Source organism: Dermochelys coriacea, chromosome 2 (assembly GCF_009764565.3).
Source record: "Dermochelys coriacea isolate rDerCor1 chromosome 2, rDerCor1.pri.v4, whole genome shotgun sequence".
Classification (NCBI taxonomy): Eukaryota; Metazoa; Chordata; order Testudines; family Dermochelyidae; genus Dermochelys; species Dermochelys coriacea.
In genome coordinates this window covers 77,035,294-77,055,126 of record NC_050069.1, presented here as the reverse complement: position 1 = coordinate 77,055,126, position 19,833 = coordinate 77,035,294, and the positions used below count along the sequence as shown (strand labels likewise).

Genomic DNA, 19,833 nt, shown 5'->3' with positions numbered 1-19,833 from the left:
AGCCAGAGGGAACAGGGGAGAGACTGGAGAATACCACTGTCACCAGGAAAAGGCAGGTCTATGTGATCGGGGACTCTTTATTGAGAAGAATAGACAGGCCTGTAACTAGAGCTGATCCTGAGAATAGAAGGGTGTGCTGTCTTCCGGGTGCTAAGATACGGGATGTAGACCTGAGGTTGAAAAGGATCCTCAAGGGAGCGGGAAAGAATCCCCTAATTATCCTTCATGTGGGAACAAATGATACAGCCAGATTCTCGCTGGAAAGTATCAAGGGAGACTATGCTAGGCTGGGGAAGACACTTAAGGAAATAGAGGCTCAGGTGATCTTTAGCGGGATCCTTCCTGTTCTTAGAGAAGGGCAACAAAGGTCTGACAAGATTATGACTGTCAACAGATGGCTTAGGCAGTGGTGCTATAAGGAGGGCTTTGGGATGTATGGCCACTGGGAGGCATTCACGGACAGAGGTCAGTTCACTCGGGATGGACTTCATCTGAGTAGGGAAGGAAATAGACTTCTAGGATCGAGGCTGGCACAACTGATAAAGAGAGCTTTAAACTAGGAATTGGGGGGAGAGGGATGGGAGATGTCCAGAAAATCTCCACGCCAGATTTTAGCATTGAGAGGGAAGAAGATGAAGTAAGAAAGGATACAGCCGTGGGTAGGAGAATGTATATAAGGAGCGAGGGCGGTGTGGATACTAGTCTAATAGGTTATACTGGCTGTAGAATGACTGTGCCTAATAGGGTACAAAATGTGAGCGAGGCCAAACAGCAAAAATTAAGATGTTTGTACACCAATGCGAGGAGTCTAGGTAACAAAATGGAGGAACTAGAGCTACTGGTGCAGGAAGTGAAACCAGATATTATAGGGATAACAGAAACATGGTGGAATAGTAGTCATGACTGGACTACAGGTATTGAAGGGTATGTGCTGTTTAGGAAAGACAGAAACAAAGGTAAAGGGGGTGGAGTAGCATTGTATATCAATGATGAGGTAGAATGTAAAGAAATAAGAAGCGATGCAATGGATAAGACAGAGTCCGTCTGGGCAAAAATTACATTGGGGAAGAAAATTAGTAAAGCCTCTCCTACGATAGTGCTTGGGGTGTGCTATAGACCTCCGGGATCTAATTTGGATATGGATAGAGACCTTTTTAATGTCTTTAATCAAGTAAATACTAATGGAAACTGCGTGATCATGGGAGACTTTAACTTCCTAGATATAGACTGGAGGACCAGTGCTAGTAATAATAATAGGGCTCAGATTTTCCTAGATGCGATAGCTGATAGATTCCTTCATCAAGTAGTTGCTGAACCGACTAGAGCGGATGCCATTTTAGATTTAATTTTGGTGAGTAGCGAGGACCTCATAGAAGAAATGGTTGTAGGGGACAATCTTGGCTCAAGTGATCATGAGCTAATTCAGTTCAAACTAAATGGAAGGATTAACAAAAATAAATCTGCAACTAGGGTTTTTGATTTCAAAAGGGCTGACTTTCAAAAATTAAGGAAATTAGTTAGGGAAGTGGATTGGACTGAAGAACTTATGGATCTAAAGGTAGAGGAGGCCTGGGATTACTTTAAATCAAAACTGCAGAAGCTATCGGAAGCCTGTATCCCAAGAAAGGGGAAAAAATTCATAGGAAGGAGTTGTAGACCAAGCTGGATGAGCAAGCATCTTAGAGAGGTGATTATGAAGAAGCAGAAAGCATACAGGGAGTGGAAGATGGGAGGGATCAGCAAGGAAAGCTACCTAATTGAGGTCAGAAGATGTAGGGATAAAGTGAGAGAGGCTAAAAGTCGAGTAGAGTTGGACCTTGCAAAGGGAATTAAAACCAATAGTAAAAGGTTCTATAGCCATATAAATAAGAAGAAAACTAAGAAGGAAGAAGTGGGGCCGCTTAACACTGAGGATGGAGCGGAGGTTAAAGATAATCTAGGCATGGCCCAATATCTAAACAAATACTTTGCCTCAGTCTTTAATAAGGCTAAAGAGGATCTTGGGGATAATGGTAGCATGACAAATGGGAAGGAGGATATAGAGGTAGATATTACCATACCAGAGGTAGAAGCGAAACTGAAACAGCTTAATGGGACTAAATCGGGGGGCCCAGATAATCTTCATCCAAGAATATTAAAGGAATTGGCACCTGAAATTGCAAGCCCATTAGCAAGAATTTTTAATGAATCTGTAAACTCAGGAATAGTACCGAATGATTGGAGAATTGCTAATATAGTTCCTATTTTTAAGAAAGGAAAAAAAAGTGATCCGGGTAACTACAGGCCAGTTAGTTTGACATCTGTAGTATGCAAGGTCCTGGAAAAAATTTTGAAGGAGAAATTAGTTAAGGACATTGAAGTCAATGGTAAATGGGACAAAATACAACATGGTTTTACAAAAGGTAGATCGTGCCAAACCAATCTAATCTCCTTTTTTGAAAAAGTAACAGATTTTTAGGTAAGGAAATGCAGTGGATCTAATTTACCTAGATTTCAGTAAGGCATTTGATACCGTGCCACATGGGGAATTATTAGTTAAATTGGAGAAGATGGGGATCAATATGAACATCAGAAGGTGGATAAGGAATTGGTTAAAGGGGAGACTGCAATGGGTCCTACTGAAAGGCGAACTGTCAGGTTGGAGGGAGGTTACCAGTGGAGTTCCTCAGGGATCGGTTTTGGGACCAATCTTATTTAATCTTTTTGTTACTGACCTTGGCATAAAAAGTGGGAGTGTGCTAATAAAGTTTGCAGATGATACAAAGCTGGGAGGTATTGCCAATTCGGAGAAGGATCGGGATATTATACAGGAGGATCTGGATGACCTTGTAAACTGGAGTAATAGTAATAGGATGAAATTTAATAGTGAGAAGTGTAAGGTTATGCATTTAGGGATTAATAACAAGAATTTTAGTTATAAGTTGGGGACGCATCAATTAGAAGTAACGGAAGAGGAGAAGGACCTTGGAGTATTGGTTGATCATAGGATGACTATGAGCTGCCAATGTGATATGGCTGTGAAAAAAGCTAATGCGGTTTTGGGATGCATCAGGAGAGGCATTTCCAGTAGGGATAAGGAGGTTTTAGTACCGTTATACAAGGCACTGGTGAGACCTCACCTAGAATACTGTGTGCAGTTCTGGTCTCCCATGTTTAAAAAGGATGAATTCAAACTGGAGCAGGTACAGAGAAGGGCTACTAGGATGATCCGAGGAATGGAAAACTTGTCTTATGAAAGGAGACTTAAGGAGCTGGGCTTGTTTAGCCTAACTAAAAGAAGGTTGAGGGGAGATATGATTGCTCTCTATAAATATATCAGAGGGATAAATATAGGAGAGGGAGAGGAATTATTTCAGCTCAGCACCAATGTGGACACAAGAACAAATGGGTATAAACTGGCCACCAGGAAGTTTAGACTTGAAATCAGATGAACGTTTTTAACCGTCAGAGGAGTGAAGTTTTGGAATAACCTTCCAAGGGAAGCAGTGGGGGCAAAAGATCTATCTGGTTTTAAGATTCTACTCGATAAGTTTATGGAGGAGATGGTATGATGGGATAATGGGATTTTGGTAAGTAATTGATCTTTAAATATTCAGGGTAAATAGGCCAAATCCCCTGAGATGGGATATTAGATGGATGGGATCTGATTTACTATAGAAAACTCTTTCCTGGGTATGTGGCTGGTGAATCTTGCCCATGTGCTCAGGGTTTGGCTGATTGCCATGTTTGGGGTCGGGAGGGAGTTTTCCTCCAGGGCAGATTGGAGAGGCCCTGGAGGTTTTTTTGCCTTCCTTTGTAGCATGGGGCATGGTTGACTGGAGGGAGGCTTCTCTGCTCCCTCGAAGTTTTGAACCATGATTTGAGGACTTCAATAGCTCAGACATGGGTGAGGTTTTTCATAGGAGTGGGTGGGTGACATTCTGTGGCCTGCGCTGTGCAGGAGGTCGGACTAGATGATGAGAGTGGTCCCTTCTGACCTTAGTATCTATGAATCTATGAATCTGAAGACAAAATATAATGGTCATAAAAGCAAAGAGAAAACCTAAAGATTCCAATTAATATGAAGTGAAAGCTGAATTAAAAAACCTAAAACCAAATACAGTAATAAACTGAAGCAAAAATGAAATCTAAGAATCAGACCTCGGACTCACCATTGAAAACAAACATTAAAAAAAAATCAATGAAAACAGAGAGTATGTAAAAATGCAAACTGATACAACAGTAATTTAACATGAATGGAACTGAACTAAAATTACTCTGTTGTTGCAGTAAAAAGAACAGCACAGCACCATGGAAATTAGATCCCAAAACTGTTGTATATCTAGTTTTGTTTGCCTTAAATAGTCTGGCTTTACATCTTTGCCTTCTATTGAGTGTTTTAAAAGACCAAATTTCATAATTTCTAGTTGTCGTATATAGAACTATTTTGATATTTCTGTAGATGAAGATTTTTTGTAAGGCTCTTAATTCAGTCTCTCCTATAGTGATATTTTTATTTTGTAATCCAACAAATATGCTTAAAGTGCAGTTCTACTTAAAAATAAATTTCTATAAATATCACGGCTTTAAGTGCAGTCTGATGTCAGACATGGCCTGAAATCTACAGGATTCATCATCTGAATATCTGATGACAAGACCCATATCTCTGCCACTACTTGGCTCCTAACCAAATCAGCCACGTTAAGGTCTGTTGAAGGGATGGGCCTGAAACCCAAAAACAACTCTTCAAGTGGCTCCACAGATGAAGATGTCTGTAGCTTAAAGCGACCTATTTTTATACCAAAAAATTGCCTGTTCTGGTTATGAAAGTGGATATCATGGCTTCTGGAGGTAGTAACCCACTTTCTCTCCCCTGTATATCAGCTGGGTATAAATTCCTTCCTCCTCTCTCTCTCTCTCTCTCTCTAATCTGTATGATGAAATCATTAAACAGCTTAGATTTATACAGGCAAATTTTACAACCTTTTAAAATTTACTTGGACAGTAAGATATAAGTCAGGTTTTATAACTGACTATGTTTATATTGGTGGAGAAGAATAACGTGTCCATTATAACTTTTGGACATGTATTATGCTATTTTTCATTTCTGCTTACTGTGACAAAGCTCTGTCCTTGCCTCTGTGGGTCCCGCGTTTCCTGGTGGATTTTGCTAGCCTCAGATGCTCACTGTGACCCTCCACGTAACCCTTCTTTCTCTAGAGATAAGGGTCACAGTCTACTGAGCCATTTTCATCGTAAGCCAGCGAGGGAGGTGAGGAGAAGTTACCCTTCCTTGCACAGTCTCTGTTGTCTCCCAGTCTCAGTGATTAAACAGGGGGCAAAGGTCGGGGGGGGGAGCCCAGGCCTTCCCTCTACTCCGGGCTCCAGCGCAGGGACCCTAATAGTATCAGCTATGGTAGCTGACCTTTTAGAAACATGGCATGTACAATTCCCTGGGCTACTTCCCCCACAGCAGCCCTCACTTCCTCAAGCTCCACTTCACCCTTACCTCAGGGCCTCCTTCCTTGTGCCAGACATGGTGTGTACTACTCAGCCTCTCCAACAGCGCAACTTCTTCCCACAGCTCCTGACATGCACCCCTACCTGACTAACTGGGAGGCTTTTAACTAGTTTCAGCCAGCCCCCGATTAGCTTCAGGTGTTCCAATCAACCTAGCCTTCTCCCTGCCTTCTGGAAAGTTCTTAATTGGCCCCAGGTGTCTTAATTGACCTGGAGCAGTTGCCATTTAACTTATCCTGGTACCAGGGATTTGTTTAGCCTGGAGGTAATATATCTATCTCCCACTACTTTTCTATAGCCATCTGGCCTTGCCCCGTCACATTACTTAATTTGTCCTCTTTTTGTGAGCTTCTCAAGTAGTTGTTTTTTATGACTAACTGTTAAACTTTAGAACACTGATATAAAAGAAAATTTAAAAAGCAATTACTTTTTTTTAATGCTATTGGCTCAATTTTTTAGTTATTGCTCCTTCACGTTGCCTTTCAGAGGACCTTTAGCCATATGCTTCCTGGACCCATAATGATGTCTCCTCTTCTGGAACCCTGGCAAGATCTCTGGCACTGAAGATCCCTTTACATTTCCTTTTTCTTATCCTTTTGCATGAGGACAGCTGAGAATGGTACTAATGTATTGTCAAAGTGAAGACCCACTTGAGATTTTGGAAACAATGCTGGAATTAAGCCCATATCAATATGTACATACTGCTTCTTTGGAGCCAGGAAAGATCCTGGCACTGTACTGAAGGAGTTCCCGCACCAGCTTGTTCCAACAAACAAGGCTCTTCTATGTCAGAAAAGTATCTGCCATTGACACATCAGTAAGGATTAGCTTTGTACTAGGTTTCTTCAGCACCTGGGAAGTCCTCATTATGAACAAAGGGACAGCACCAATAGGATTTTTATAAGTCAGTGCTGGCCCTAGCACCAATGAGCTGTCAGCACAACTAAGCTCACATCTCAGAACTCACATTTTTCATGATAAAGAGACCTTAGTTCCAGTCACATACTTAGGAACTACAGGCAGTGAACCCAACCCTGTACAGATTTCTCCATGCACAGGTAGTTGCTGATTTGCCTGGCTTTGAAATAAATGGCCGCCTGCCTTTCACAGCTATAGACAATGGATCCAAACAGAGTCGAAGGCCAGACTAATAAGGCCTCCTTGTTGAGAAAGGTTTGGTGTCTCCATTGCATATCACTCTAGGCCCAAAGGTTGAAGACTCTGCACAGTAAGCAGTGATATGGACTCTTTCCCCCCAGGGAGAATAAACAGTGACTGCATGAGTCTGCTTCAGTGAACATGGAAGAGCACAACACATCACTTAAATCTGTGTGTGTGATCCAGATTCTTGGAAGCTGGATTAGCCACAACTAACCAGTGGTAGGACTTTAAATTCAAATATTAAAATAAAGTGTGCAACAGTGCAGAATTCCCAAAACATGCTAAATAAAGTAGAAAAAGGAGAAAACAAGAACATTTTAAGGTAAAACAGAAATCGCTCCAGGTACAGAGGAACAATCGCAATATCTCTCAGCTTCCAGTGTTCACTGGTTCAACACGGTACTGATGCAGCTCCGTTGAGCATGCATTTCTTTCCAGAAGGTTTGAAAAGGTCAGCAGTGCCAGGTGGGAATATGCAGCAGTCCCATGAAGTACTGTAAGAGGTTATATTATTACTCCTCATAAACAAAGTTACATTACTATACCACAATAATGAACAAATTCCATTATATCAAACATATTTTCAATTTACTCAAAATAAATACTTTTACTTGTGCTATTACAGGAAACCTTAACTTACAAACACACAAAATATTCAGAATTTCATGTACTTTTCAATTTAAAATATATTTGTTTTATTTATTTGGTTGTTTATAAATATTCAAAACTCACTTTGTTGTTCCAAGATTTAGCATCTTCCTGTATCTCTTCTTTTTGCTTTACTAACTCTTCAAGACGTCTTTCTTCCTTGATAATCTTCTCCTCTGTTTCTTTTAACTTGATACACAATTCAGTCCAAAGAAATTCTGAGTGTTTTAAATCATTCCTAATAGAAACACAAGAATAATCTCATTCATTCATTTGGAAGTGTTCCAACATCACCTGTCTCCATAAAGGAGAATGTAAAGCAGATTTGAATCAGTAAAGATTTATTTTGGTTCTTTCTGTTGCCTAAGTCACTCAAATATTTATATATTAATGGATTTCGAAATATCTACCGTGACATCATCATCTGCCAGAAGCTGGGACTGGAAAACCCAGGATGGATCACTTGAAACTGCCCTGTTCTATTCATTCCCTCTGAAGCATCTGGCACTGGGCACTGTCAGATGACCAGGTACTGGGCTAGAGGGACCATTAGTCTGACACAGTACGATTGTTATTTTTTCTTATTCCAGTCCGGCTTTAACGCTGTTCATTTGTACTTAAAGAGTTTAACCACACAACTTCTAATTGAGCCTCTAACCAGTTCCTAGTGCAATAGTTTAAAACATGGTTTTGGTTCACACATCCCACAGTTAATAATCAAGCATATTAACCAAGTGCTGTTCCTGCTGTTGGCCTAGTCTAATGCACAGCTTTCTTCATTTAACCAATCAAGTGCATAGTCATTTTGCTATGTGCCCAGGTCACTCCTACCTTTTTCCATGCCTCTATGCAGTTAGGCATCCCTGAGTACACTCATGTGTTGAAGGACTCAGATAATACATTTATGCGGGTATCTAGACTGACAAGCATTATCGCTATGGTTTATAATTTATATTGAGGTAGCAATGAGAGGCCTCAACTCCCACTGTGCGAGGCACTTTATAAACAAAAAAAATGACAGTCCCTGCTCCAAAGAGTATCCTCTGTGCACTCTGTCCTTCCAAAGCTTGTTCTAAAAGGCTCTCCAGGCTCCATCAGCAGAAAACTACAGTCTGGTTAAAATGTCCACCAACTTCTCTCTCTGGATGTAGCATACTCATCATTGTCATACAAGCAGATAACAAGCTTGTAAGTGATTGCTCCAGCTGGCATCTGTAACCAAAACCAAATGGAGAAGCCAACACAGTAGTTAAGGTCCAAATTGGAGATAAAGACCTTACTTTAACACTGAAGTGGGAAGGGACTTCAGACTGATCTGAATTCTTTCGTACGATATCCAATGGTCTATCAATAAATCCTAGCTCACCTTGCAGGGAATGTGATGCAATGGACCACCCCTCAATACCAGGAAAAGATAAAAGCACTGAGGCTGCAGTGTAATCAGGTCAAGGACTCCAACAAGTGGCAAAAAAAAACTTGTCACTATTTTGAGCTAATGTCCTCACAACTACTTCAAACTCAATAATGTGATGGACAGCAGTGACCCCTCAAACTCAGATGAAGAAATGTGAGGAAGAGGAAGAAATGAAGAATGAGACGATACTGTTGGGCACAATTACAGGTTTTGTACATGTTCTTTATTACTGCTATATACATCAGAGCGTGCTTTGTGAAAGAGACAGGGACTTGCAGGAAATGGGAGAAGATCGGGTTAAAGTGTGCCATGACAGCTAATACATACACACTGTATTTATTGTTGTGTTTGTGGAAGCGTACTCCCACAAGAGCAGAGGTCTCCCTCAGTTTCTGTCTGTTATTCCACCATCCCATAGCTGTATTTTACCAAACTTGGGATGCCCTAAATTGGCAAAGTAATTTCATCCTATCACATCACAGGGAAAATTCCAATGATGGCAGAAGTGTGGCACTGTGTTAGATTATTACAACTAAAACGGACCGTGTCCAACCATACACTTTGTATTTTAAATATTTAAAGTCCAATAGATACAGTAATGAAGTCAATCACTGAATTTATGTATTTAGATAACACTTTTCACGATATCAGCTCTGTTGCCAAATTATTGCTGACAATCTCTTTTTTAAAAAACTGATAGATTATCTAGTAAATTCAAGCATTTAGCTTACTTAAAATCTTTCTGAAGCCTTGCACAGAAGTCACACCAAATGTGAGAGTCACTTCTCCAACTTCTTCATCAGGATAAAGGGCAATGTCATCTCCATGTTTCCCTCTGTAGTTAACAAGAATTTCCTGTCTCTTTTTGTTCTTTGCTGTGGCATGAATTTGAACTGTTCAAGAGCATTTTGCCCAGTTTCTTCAGTTGCCTACCAGTATGGAAATTCCACAATGAATGGCTTCTTGTGGAACATAGGTATGTCTGCAACCTGCCTTCTATTCGGAAACAAGACACATGTGATGAGCCTCCCACAAAGGTACTATGCATAACCATATGAAAATGCTACTCGCCTTATGCAGTAACTGCAGTTCTTCGAGATGTGCGTCACTATGAGTATTCCATTCTAGGTGTCTTTACATCCCTGCAGCTCAGATTGGAGATTTTTGGTAGATGTTTGGCCCGCACATAAGCTCTCCCCATCTCGCACTGCATTCTGTTTCTATATAGCCCTGCGCAGGCAAACTTCCCTCTGTTTCTTCTCTATCACAGAGTTCATATATAAGAGCTCCGAAGTAGAGGGGAGGAGGAGGATGGGTAGTGGAGCACCCATAGGGGAACACATCTCAAAGAACTGCAGTTACTGCACAAGGTAAGTAACCTCTTCTTCTCTGAGTAGTGTCCTTATCAGTGCTCCCTCTAAGTGACTCTATAGCAATGCCCCTGCTGGAAATATGGGGCTTTGGAGCGGAGAACAATATGGATGATAATACTGTCAAGCCAAATATCACATCTGATGCTAAAGCAAGGGTGATTGAATAATATTCTGCAAATGTCTGAACAGATGCCCAAGTTACTGCTCTGCATATTTCTGTGACCAGAAAAAGGCCAGGGAAGTGGACAAAAGAGCCTGAAGAATGCGTTCAGGCTCCCGAAGGGTTGTAGCAGTTGCAAAAGCAGTTGGCAATGCAGTCCGATATCCATCTAGAAAGTCTTTGCTTAGAGACTGGGGATCCCTTAGATCTGTCTGCAATGGAGAGGAATAGTTTTGGAGATTTTCTGAAAGGTTTGGTCCTTTCCAAGTAGAAGGCTAACACTCTTCTGATGTCAAGTGTGTACAGTGTTGCCTCCCTTTTATCCTGGTGCAATTTGGGAAAGAATGCTGGAAGGTGAATAGGTTGATTTATGTGGAAGACTGCAGGTATTTTTGGAAGGAATTTGGGGTGTGATCACAATGTGACCTTGTATTTGAAGAAAATCTTAAAGGGGAAGAGGGTACGCCATTAGGACCCCTATCTCTCCCACTCTCTGAGCATGTGATGGTCACTAGGAACATGGTTTTCACAGACAGATGTAGGAGTGAGTAAGTTGCCATTGGTTCAGTGGGAAACTTTATAAGACAGCTCAAGATCTGGTTACGGTCCAATGATGGTATGGGATCTCTGATTTGGGGTAGAGGTTACTCATGTCTTTACGAAATCTTTTTGTTGTAGGATAAGCGAACACTGAATGACCCTGTATCTTCTGGTAGAATGGTTGTGAGGTGTACTTTCACCGAGCTTTGAGATAGCCCAGATTTCTTTAATTCTAGGAAATAAAGAGGAGGATGCAGAGGTAATTTGTCTTGTGTCACACCAGAGTTGGAACCTCTTCCATTTTTGAATAGATGTTTGATGAGTTATTCTCCTGCTATGTAATAGTATTTCCTTCACATCCTCAGAACAGTACCTTTTTAAACTTTGGAACCATTGAAGAGCTACACTTTGAGCCAGAGGCTTTGTAGATTTGGGTGATGGCTCAAGACTGCATCTTGAGAAAGAACATGAGGAATGGAGTGGACAGACAACTATCTGAAAAAGGTATGAAAACCACATCTGTGTTGGCCATGTTAGAACTATAACAACAACACTGGCCTTTTCTGTCTTTAGCTTGAGTATCACCTTGGATATTACTGGAATTGGTGAAAATGCATATAAGAGATGTCTGTTCCATCAGAACACGCAAGCCCCTCAACCACGACATGGTAACGATCCTCGGAAGATCATTAGGAAGACAGAAAACTTCTGAAATCATTACTGGATCTAGCTCCTTGTCAGAATACGGATCCAATCACGAAACAATGGGTGATATAACCAAACCTAGAATTTGAAGAAGGCGTAATGATGAAATAGTCTTTCTTGGAGAACTGGTGGAAGTAGTCTCTAGGGACCTATCCCGCACAATGTCTCATCTAATTTGGTTGGGAGAAGAAGAATGAAAGAGATGTACCTTTTCATTAATCTAACTGGAGAACCAGTCAGATCTGTTACGTGTTGCAGATCCACATGAACCTACGTCATAACTGTAATGGTAGGAAGTAGGAAAGATGAAATAATGGGTTAAGCTGGCTTCTTCTTTGGCTTTATCACCTTAGAACAATTTGGAGTTTTTATGTCCTCAGGTCTCAGATCCATAGCAGGATCCAATGAATTACCAAAGACATGTTTTAATTTGACCTCTCTTTTACTTGGAAGCATATTGCTTAATTCTGGCACGTTATCTGAAGCCTTGGGTTCCTTAGCCAGAACTATCTCAGATGCAGGCTGTATCTTGGAGCTGAAACACTGGATTTAGCTACCAAAATCTCAGTTGGCTTGGAACCAGAGCTCCATGCCAAGACCAAACCCTTTACCATGGTTCTCTTTTGGGAGTCAAAAGTACTCAAAGCCACATTGGATCCCTTATTTTTTCTTTCAGATCTCTTTGAAGCCTCCAATCCTAGAGGTTGGGCAGACATAGCCTCTTGAGGGCCTGAAGTATATTTTCTCTCTCCTTACTGGCCCAAGTAGCGAACGTGCTAAAAACAGCACAATATGAAGGGGAACTTCCTTTGCCATGGCATTTACGTCACCTGACACGTGCATTAGATGCCAGTAAGACTGCTGGACATGATGCACATCTTTTAAAACCATGTTTAATTGTCTTTGGATCTGCAATCAATGCCAGTACCATACCGACGAAGTGGGTATTCACCCACAAAAGCTTATGCTCCAATACGTCTGTTAGTCTATAAGGTTCCACATGACCCTTTGCCACTTTTGTAAATATTTTAAGTTAAATACTAATACTATGAACTATAAAGCTAGCTAGCTAATCTAATCTAACAACTAATGTAGAGTTAGTAGGCATTCAAAGCTGTGGCTTCAAGAGATCTAGAAAGGTCCATATCCATCCAACGGCTGTGGGTGAAAGTAACTAAGGTGGCAGCCCTTTTTAGAGCCATGCCCTCAGAATATGCTTGAATGCTGAGGGGAGCAATAGGAGGTGTGGGTGAGCACTTTAACAGGTGGTACGATCAGAGGGTTCCACCATCCAAACTGCACTGGTCAGCACATTTCCAGTGTGAGAATATGCAGAGGACACTCACACAAGAACAGAATTTAAAACAGACATTTTCTGAATGCAAATATACTGTGCTTCTATTGTCATTATACTTCTAAACTGTCAAAATATTAAAGATCATCAGAATGTTTTAACAACATTTTAAAAGGCTCTTACTGGTACTGCTTCAATACTATCTCAGCATATTTAATTTTCTCAGCCATAGATTTTCTCTCCTTTTCAGCTTCTTCAGTGACTTGTTTTAAAATTTGCTGGATTCTCAGAACTTCCAGATAAACATCATAATATAATTTTGATGCCTGAAAAAGGAAAACAAATCTTCTATAAACTGTTTTCATTATGAAATGTACATAATATTCTAAACACAACTGTTCTCACTGAGTAATCTTCTGACTCACTTATTACTATCTGAAAGTTCGAATGTAGTGCTTTGGGATGTCACAATATTTAGCAATAAATAAAGCATAGAATACCAAATAAGCAATCAGAGTAGAAGACAATGACAAAGCATGTGTAGAAGCTGATGATATCAAAAAGCCAGTGTTAGCAAGAGGGCTTTCATTTTGTTATAACATTTAGAAGTTATTGTGAAAAGATGGCCACTTGCATAGGAAGACAGAGACCAATGGAGCAAAACACAAAAACTTGGAAGAAGCTACTGAGTCTGTACTCAGCAACCTGACAGAATCATTACTTAAAGGCTCCTCGGGGGCTGTACAAGCCTGACATTCACTTAAGAAACAGAGAGGTCTGAGACAATGATGGAGATTTTCAAAGGCACAAATGAGATTTAAGCACCACATTCTCATTGACTTTCAATAGGAGTTTGGTACATAGCTGCCCCCTCTGCCTTCCAAAATCTCCTCCAACAGTTATAGAAATCAGTGATTCACATAATAGAACAAAAATAGGAGTATATTATAATCTAAAGCCCTTATTAACTGCTCAGTCTTTTTCTTTGGGAAATAAAAACAACAACTATATACTCAATATTATCTAATTATTTTTAATTAAAGAGAAGATCAAGTGCCTGCTGCAAGTTCCCAAGGCAATGAGGAGGATAAAACCAATAAAATTGGTGGAACCAGTTAATCCAAGCATCTGAATTAGAGCACAATTTAAAACAATGAATATTTTTGTTTTAATATCTAATAACTTTTTAAAGAGGAAATATGTGAATAAGTTACCACAAGAAATGACCTATATTCATACTATGCAATGTAATGTTGCACTACGATGAGATTTTGCATTATTTCATTTAGTAATGGAAAGAAAAAAAAATCAGTACTGGAAAAAGTACTAATTTAAAATTGCTCTGGGAAAAGTCTATTTCATGAATTGTATTTTAAATCATTTTGAAGTTTTCACTGCATCAAATATATCCCAAGGCAACAAGAAGAATGGAAATAAAAAAATAAGTAGAAGAAAAAGTTAACAGCCTGACCTTTAATTAGCCACTATTTTGAAAATACCCTATCTGCTGATATAACAAAAATGTTAGTCTTTACAAATAGAACATCTACTAAACTCACAGTCAGATACAACCTATGTACATATCAACAAATATCACCCAGGTTTTATAAAAGAATTTAGAAGTGAGGAGTTTGCAGGAGTACCAGTAGTTATTCAGGTATAGGTGTAGGTTTATGTGTATATTTATTTATTTATTTATTTATACATACACACACACACACACACACACACACACACACACACACAGTGATGATATACTTGTTAATGTTGATTTTTATTTTAAAAGAAAGAAAAATGGATCAATAGCAAATTTCTTTAAGATCATCATGCTATTTGTAAAACTCTCTCATATGCATTTTTCCCCTTTTATTATGACACATTTGTGTATTTTGATATGTAATTATTGACTCCAATTAAAAATGAGCAGAAATTTAAAAAAAATTAACAGGGTTTATTAACAACAACATTGAAGGTTATTCTAAGCCCAATGTTTTATTCTACAACAGAGACAATCTTTAGGAGAAGTTGTTAATAGTGAACACAAAAAAGTTCAATCTCTGGATTTCTAATCAAAATTTACAATATGCAAAATAAATATCACTGTAAGTAGATCTGGTAGCTACACCTGCAATTAAGGTTTCCTAACACTTTTCATTATAAGACCCTATTTTCAGCTGCTCATAATTTTGCCAAACTTTAACTGGACTGAAATTTTTCATGCTGGGCTTTAGCTGCTTCAGTGAATGAGACTAGAGAAAAATACATTGCTTTTCCCATGTGTGATTGTGGTCTTCAGGGTCCAATACAAACTACAAGGCAGACTCAGGTAGGGTGCAAAAGTCCAGAGAGTTTACTGAAACAGTTTCCCACAGCCCACCTTGACAGGGGTTCACTGCAGAAGTCTCATTAGGCCCCACAGGTATGTTCCAGGCAGCACAGACAGCCCAATAATCTATAGGCCCCACAGGTCTATCCCAGATCACCCAACAGTCAGTCACTTTTGCAGTAAAGCAAAGAAATACTGCCAAAAACAGACTAAAACAGTCCTATGTCAAGCTCACCTTCCTCTGAAGAGCTCTGGTTGTGCAGAGGTTCTGGGCTGGTCCTTTCCTCAGGGAGCAAAGGATAAGAGATTTACTCTCCTCCCTGAGCATCCCACTAGTAAGCTGACCTCATCCCCTCTTACCTTTCCTTTCATTAGCTGACAGCAAGAGTAGGTGTAGCTGGGCAGGGTTGAGTGTGCCTGCAGCAGCTCATTAATCTTTGCTGGTACAGTGTGAGATTGGTATACCTCATCACACCATGTTAAAAAACAAATCTTACAACCTTTTCTTTGTTTTGGAGCAGGGACTTGAAATTTGACAGGGAGATATGCCTTTTGCTGTTCCTGTGAAAATCCTCCATATTTGGCCAACTTTATAAGCCTCTGAAAATTAAAATTCACACATGCTCAGTAGAAGTTTATTAGAATTCGACAGCATTATTCTCCAAAGATTCTGTCCACACTGAGCATGCTGCATCCCCATACAGCTCCTATATGATGACTGTGCTTAGCATGCTCCATCTGCAGAGATCGACTTCGTACTGCCTTGAATAATAGTGCTGCCTTGAGTGCAGGGGACTGGACTGGATGACCTCTTGAGGTCCCTTCCAGTTCTATGATTCTATGCTCCATTCTGGGACTGGGAAGCATTATCCCTCTCAACTGCTCCTCCCAGCTGCTGTGACACTTAGCATAGGTACTGAGACGAGGGAGACTCTGTCATGTGTTCTTAATGTTTCTGCTGGTGGTGCCCAAGCAGCAAAGAAGAGGAGGAAGAAGCTGTCTGACTCAAATGGTTGAGAAGAAGAGGGAGGATAGGGGAAGGAGCTGAAGGATTATGGAACACAATTGTGAAGCTTCATTAAGTCACAGGCTAACATATCTAAATCCATGTTCAATGGTTATGTTATAACCTAGGATCTCCAGAGATGCTATAAATTACTGTTGTTCCATCTGAATGTTCCATTCTCCACTTCAGTGGTGCTCCATGCTGGCACAGGGGTTCACCTGCATGGGTGTCAATGGTGTAAGGCTTAAGGCAGTAATATAAGTGTTAACTAATTCCTCTCTGAATAATTTCTCTGACATATTCACAACATTTGAAATAGCTAACATAAAGCTAAGGAAACTTTTCCCACCCATATTATAAGATTTTTCATTGACATTAAAAGGTAAAGTTATCTCTTGCAAGTCCAGTGACTCTAGTAATTCAGGAGTTGGGCTTTATGTATCATGAGCTATCTGCAAGCAGCACAAAATAAGTTGTAAAATTCTCTGCAGAAGCTCACTAATATGAGGTCTTCTTGGAATTCTAATGCACAGGCACTTATGGCAGCTATGGAAATAGGAAAGGGCTAAACTTTTTCATATGGATCTTTATGGAGAAAAAATATCAGTACTATTCACACATCCAGCAGTGGAACAACAACTAAAATTTGGAAACTGGAAAACATTGGAAGATAATTAACTCGATAAGCTTAATGATTAAAGAGAAAATTACTGAAACACTGACTGAAGACAAAAGCAGGATGATAGTATAAAATGTTTTGTTGAATTTTCCAGGTAAATATGTTTCCACTGTTTCTGGAACTTCATAAATTTGTTTTTAATCATATTAATACTGCAAGTATCATTAAACATTTGAGAAAGAGAGCCACAATGTCTTTAGAGGTAAAATCAGTAGCCTGAATTCCTCTGTATCACATTTATAAGAAGTAATTACAAAGGTATACTCCAATATGTTGTAATGCTAAAAATAACATTTTTTATAAACTTTTCTTTTTGGGTTACAAAATGTGAAGAACGAACACTATTAGTTATACATGCATTTTACAAAAACCATTGATAAGGAACACTAAGGCACATTAGAACTAATGTAAGCAGAAAACTCCTGTATTTAGTGCACCTCCAAGGTTCCCATCCTTTGCATACAGTATATGGCAACAGATGGCAATTCTAAAAGTGCATGCCCCTAATTAGCAGAAAGATTTTAGTAAAAATATCCCTACATCATTACTATTTACCTTTCCATGTGCCAGCAATACAGCCTTCATAGCATCACCCTCAATATTCAGCTTTTCTTCCAGCAGAGGGCTGTATTTCTTCAAAAAGTCTATATCCTCCTGAATCCGTCCATTAACTGCCTCTGTCTTAAGTACTTGGACTTTTACCTGTTGTAGCTGACGATTTGCACAGTCAAAATGCCACTGTAGTTCTGAGAGATCTTGAGTACAAATCTCATGTTCTGTTAAAAAAAAGTGAGCCAAGTAGTATAAAAATATGAACATTTGAGTAACATTACACATATTTAATGAGTTTATAAAATATGTTGCTAAAATAATAGCAAATATTTTATAAACAGTTTGCTGTAAAGCCTACTTTTTAAGGTTCAATAAGGGAACATGCATTACAAAACCAAATTCCAGTGAAAGAACAAGGTGTCTGATGCACAGCAAATTTCCCAGATTCAAAGGCACTGTGTACTTTTTCATGGACATTTTACAAATTAAGATTGGAGCTTGGTATCTACCTGGCATATCTGGGCCAATTTGTAGTAAAGAAGTATGCAAGCATGGCATGCTCTGTGTGTAGGTCAAGTTTCCAATCACCCTCTTGCTCTGCATGAACATTTAGAATACCTACATAAAGTAGACAAAATGATCCTAGAACTTGAATGTAGGAGACTGGCCATACCCCCATGTCCGAAATTCCACCAATAATGCTGAGCTATAGCATACTCAAACTCTTTAATGACGTTGTGAGAACACAGCGTCAGCCAACCTTTGCCAGACAAATGCTGGATCTACACAACTACCTCCTCCTTGCTCACACCATTTAACAAATGAATAAAGTTTCAGATTACTTAGGGCTTCAGATACTAAAGTCAAGCCACACAGAGCATGGCTGAATTGCATTCCAATAAGCACTGGATCTGCAGTACAAGCTGCATACACATCTAAGTCAACAAGCAGGTCTAGCAAGCCAAGTTTTCCTCCAGATTTCCCAATACATGCAAAAAAACAGCGTAAGTTGTGAAAGCCACCCAGGTGAATGACACTGGTACCAAGTTCATTTTGGAGAGTCCTTTTCACTTGCTGAGCAACAGCACGTAGCTGCTGATCCATTGTCTGAACAGCATGCTGCTGTCCAACAGGTGCTGACATTTCCTTACACTTCAGCATTATAATATAGATGGTGGCCATGGCAGGTGGCTTGGCATCCACAATAGATGCATATGCAACTGCTGTGTAGGTGCTCTTCTTTGTTGCAAGCTTGTGGTTGAAACCAGTCGAAAATGGAATTGCCTGAGTATGAACAATATCAATATCATTTGGTATTGATAGGACATCACAAGCTATAAGTCTTAAAAGACTCCAGGAGAGATCTCAGATAGTGTTCATTTGTAGGTGACAAGAGTTTATTTTCTCAAGTACTTTCTCATGGCAAGTTGTTTCTGGTTTTCCAAAGGCTGTGCACTGCATAAGAGATTCTGATTGCCCAGGGAGAGTAAGTGACTTTTCTTCCCCACACTTCAGTGATATTTCTTGCAATGCTGGATTATTTGCAGGCTGTTCTTGAAATTCCACTCTAGCCATTGAATGGAAGGTATTCTTTCCATCAATGATCTCTTCGCAGATGTCTATATTATCATCTCCTTCATGGATGAGATTTCAACCAGCATGAAGTGGTACAATTCTATTTGGAATGAACATACCTCCCTGAAGACTGTCTACTTCAGACTTTGCAGCATTAGTGATGAACTGCCACAGCTCATCATAGTTGATTCAGAATCCATGAAGGTGTAGTATGTCAATTAAATTGTGAGACCTTAACTCATGGTGTAGCTGTAAAGCAAAGCTTATGTGCAGTGGTGTAATAATATTGGAACTGTTAAATACCATTCACTCTGTAACTGAGAGGCACCTTCTTTGAATGTCTTCTGAAGGTTAATACTCATTGCTGGTTGAATTATATGCTTCTTTATCAACCAAACGACAAACTCCTGTACACACTAAGGTACAAAAGTAGCTGACCTCTGTAAAATACAATCACCTAGTTTTGGATAACAATCTGAGGCTTTCATTTTGTCTATTTCAGTCCAAAGAATTGAAGTAGCATTATACAAAACCACGAGTTCATTTGAAAGCTGTTCATCAGGCTTACTGGCCAGAAGAACATCCACAAAACATTTGGATGACTTAAATTCCTGCTTCAGATTACTAGCAGCTTAGATAGTATCAGCTAATATGATTATGCTGCTGTCATAAATAGAAAGGGAAGGGTAACCACCTTTCTGTATACAGTGCTATAAAATCCCTCCTGGCCAGAGACAAAATCCTTTCACCTGTAAAGGGTTACGAAGCTAAGGTAACCTTGCTGGCACCTGACCCAAAATGACCAATGGGGGGACAAGATACTTTCAAATCTGAGGGGGGCGGGAAAAGGTTTTTGTCTGTCTGTGTGATACCTTTCCTGGGAACATATCAAGGATGCAAG

The 19,833-nt window shown here is 39.7% G+C and overlaps 1 protein-coding gene across 1 annotated transcript in view; it reads right to left on the bottom strand.

The window, feature by feature from the left end:
- CCDC178 (coiled-coil domain containing 178) overlaps positions 1-19,833 on the bottom strand; it is a 371,835-nt gene that overhangs the window by 293,496 nt on the left and 58,506 nt on the right. The window contains exons 7-9 of the mRNA XM_043507112.1: positions 17,361-17,581; positions 12,978-13,120; positions 7,393-7,546 (exon numbers count right to left, since the gene is read on the bottom strand). Of these exons, the coding sequence (XP_043363047.1) occupies positions 7,393-7,546; positions 12,978-13,120; positions 17,361-17,581 (518 nt within the window). The remainder of the gene's footprint in view (positions 1-7,392; positions 7,547-12,977; positions 13,121-17,360; positions 17,582-19,833) is intronic.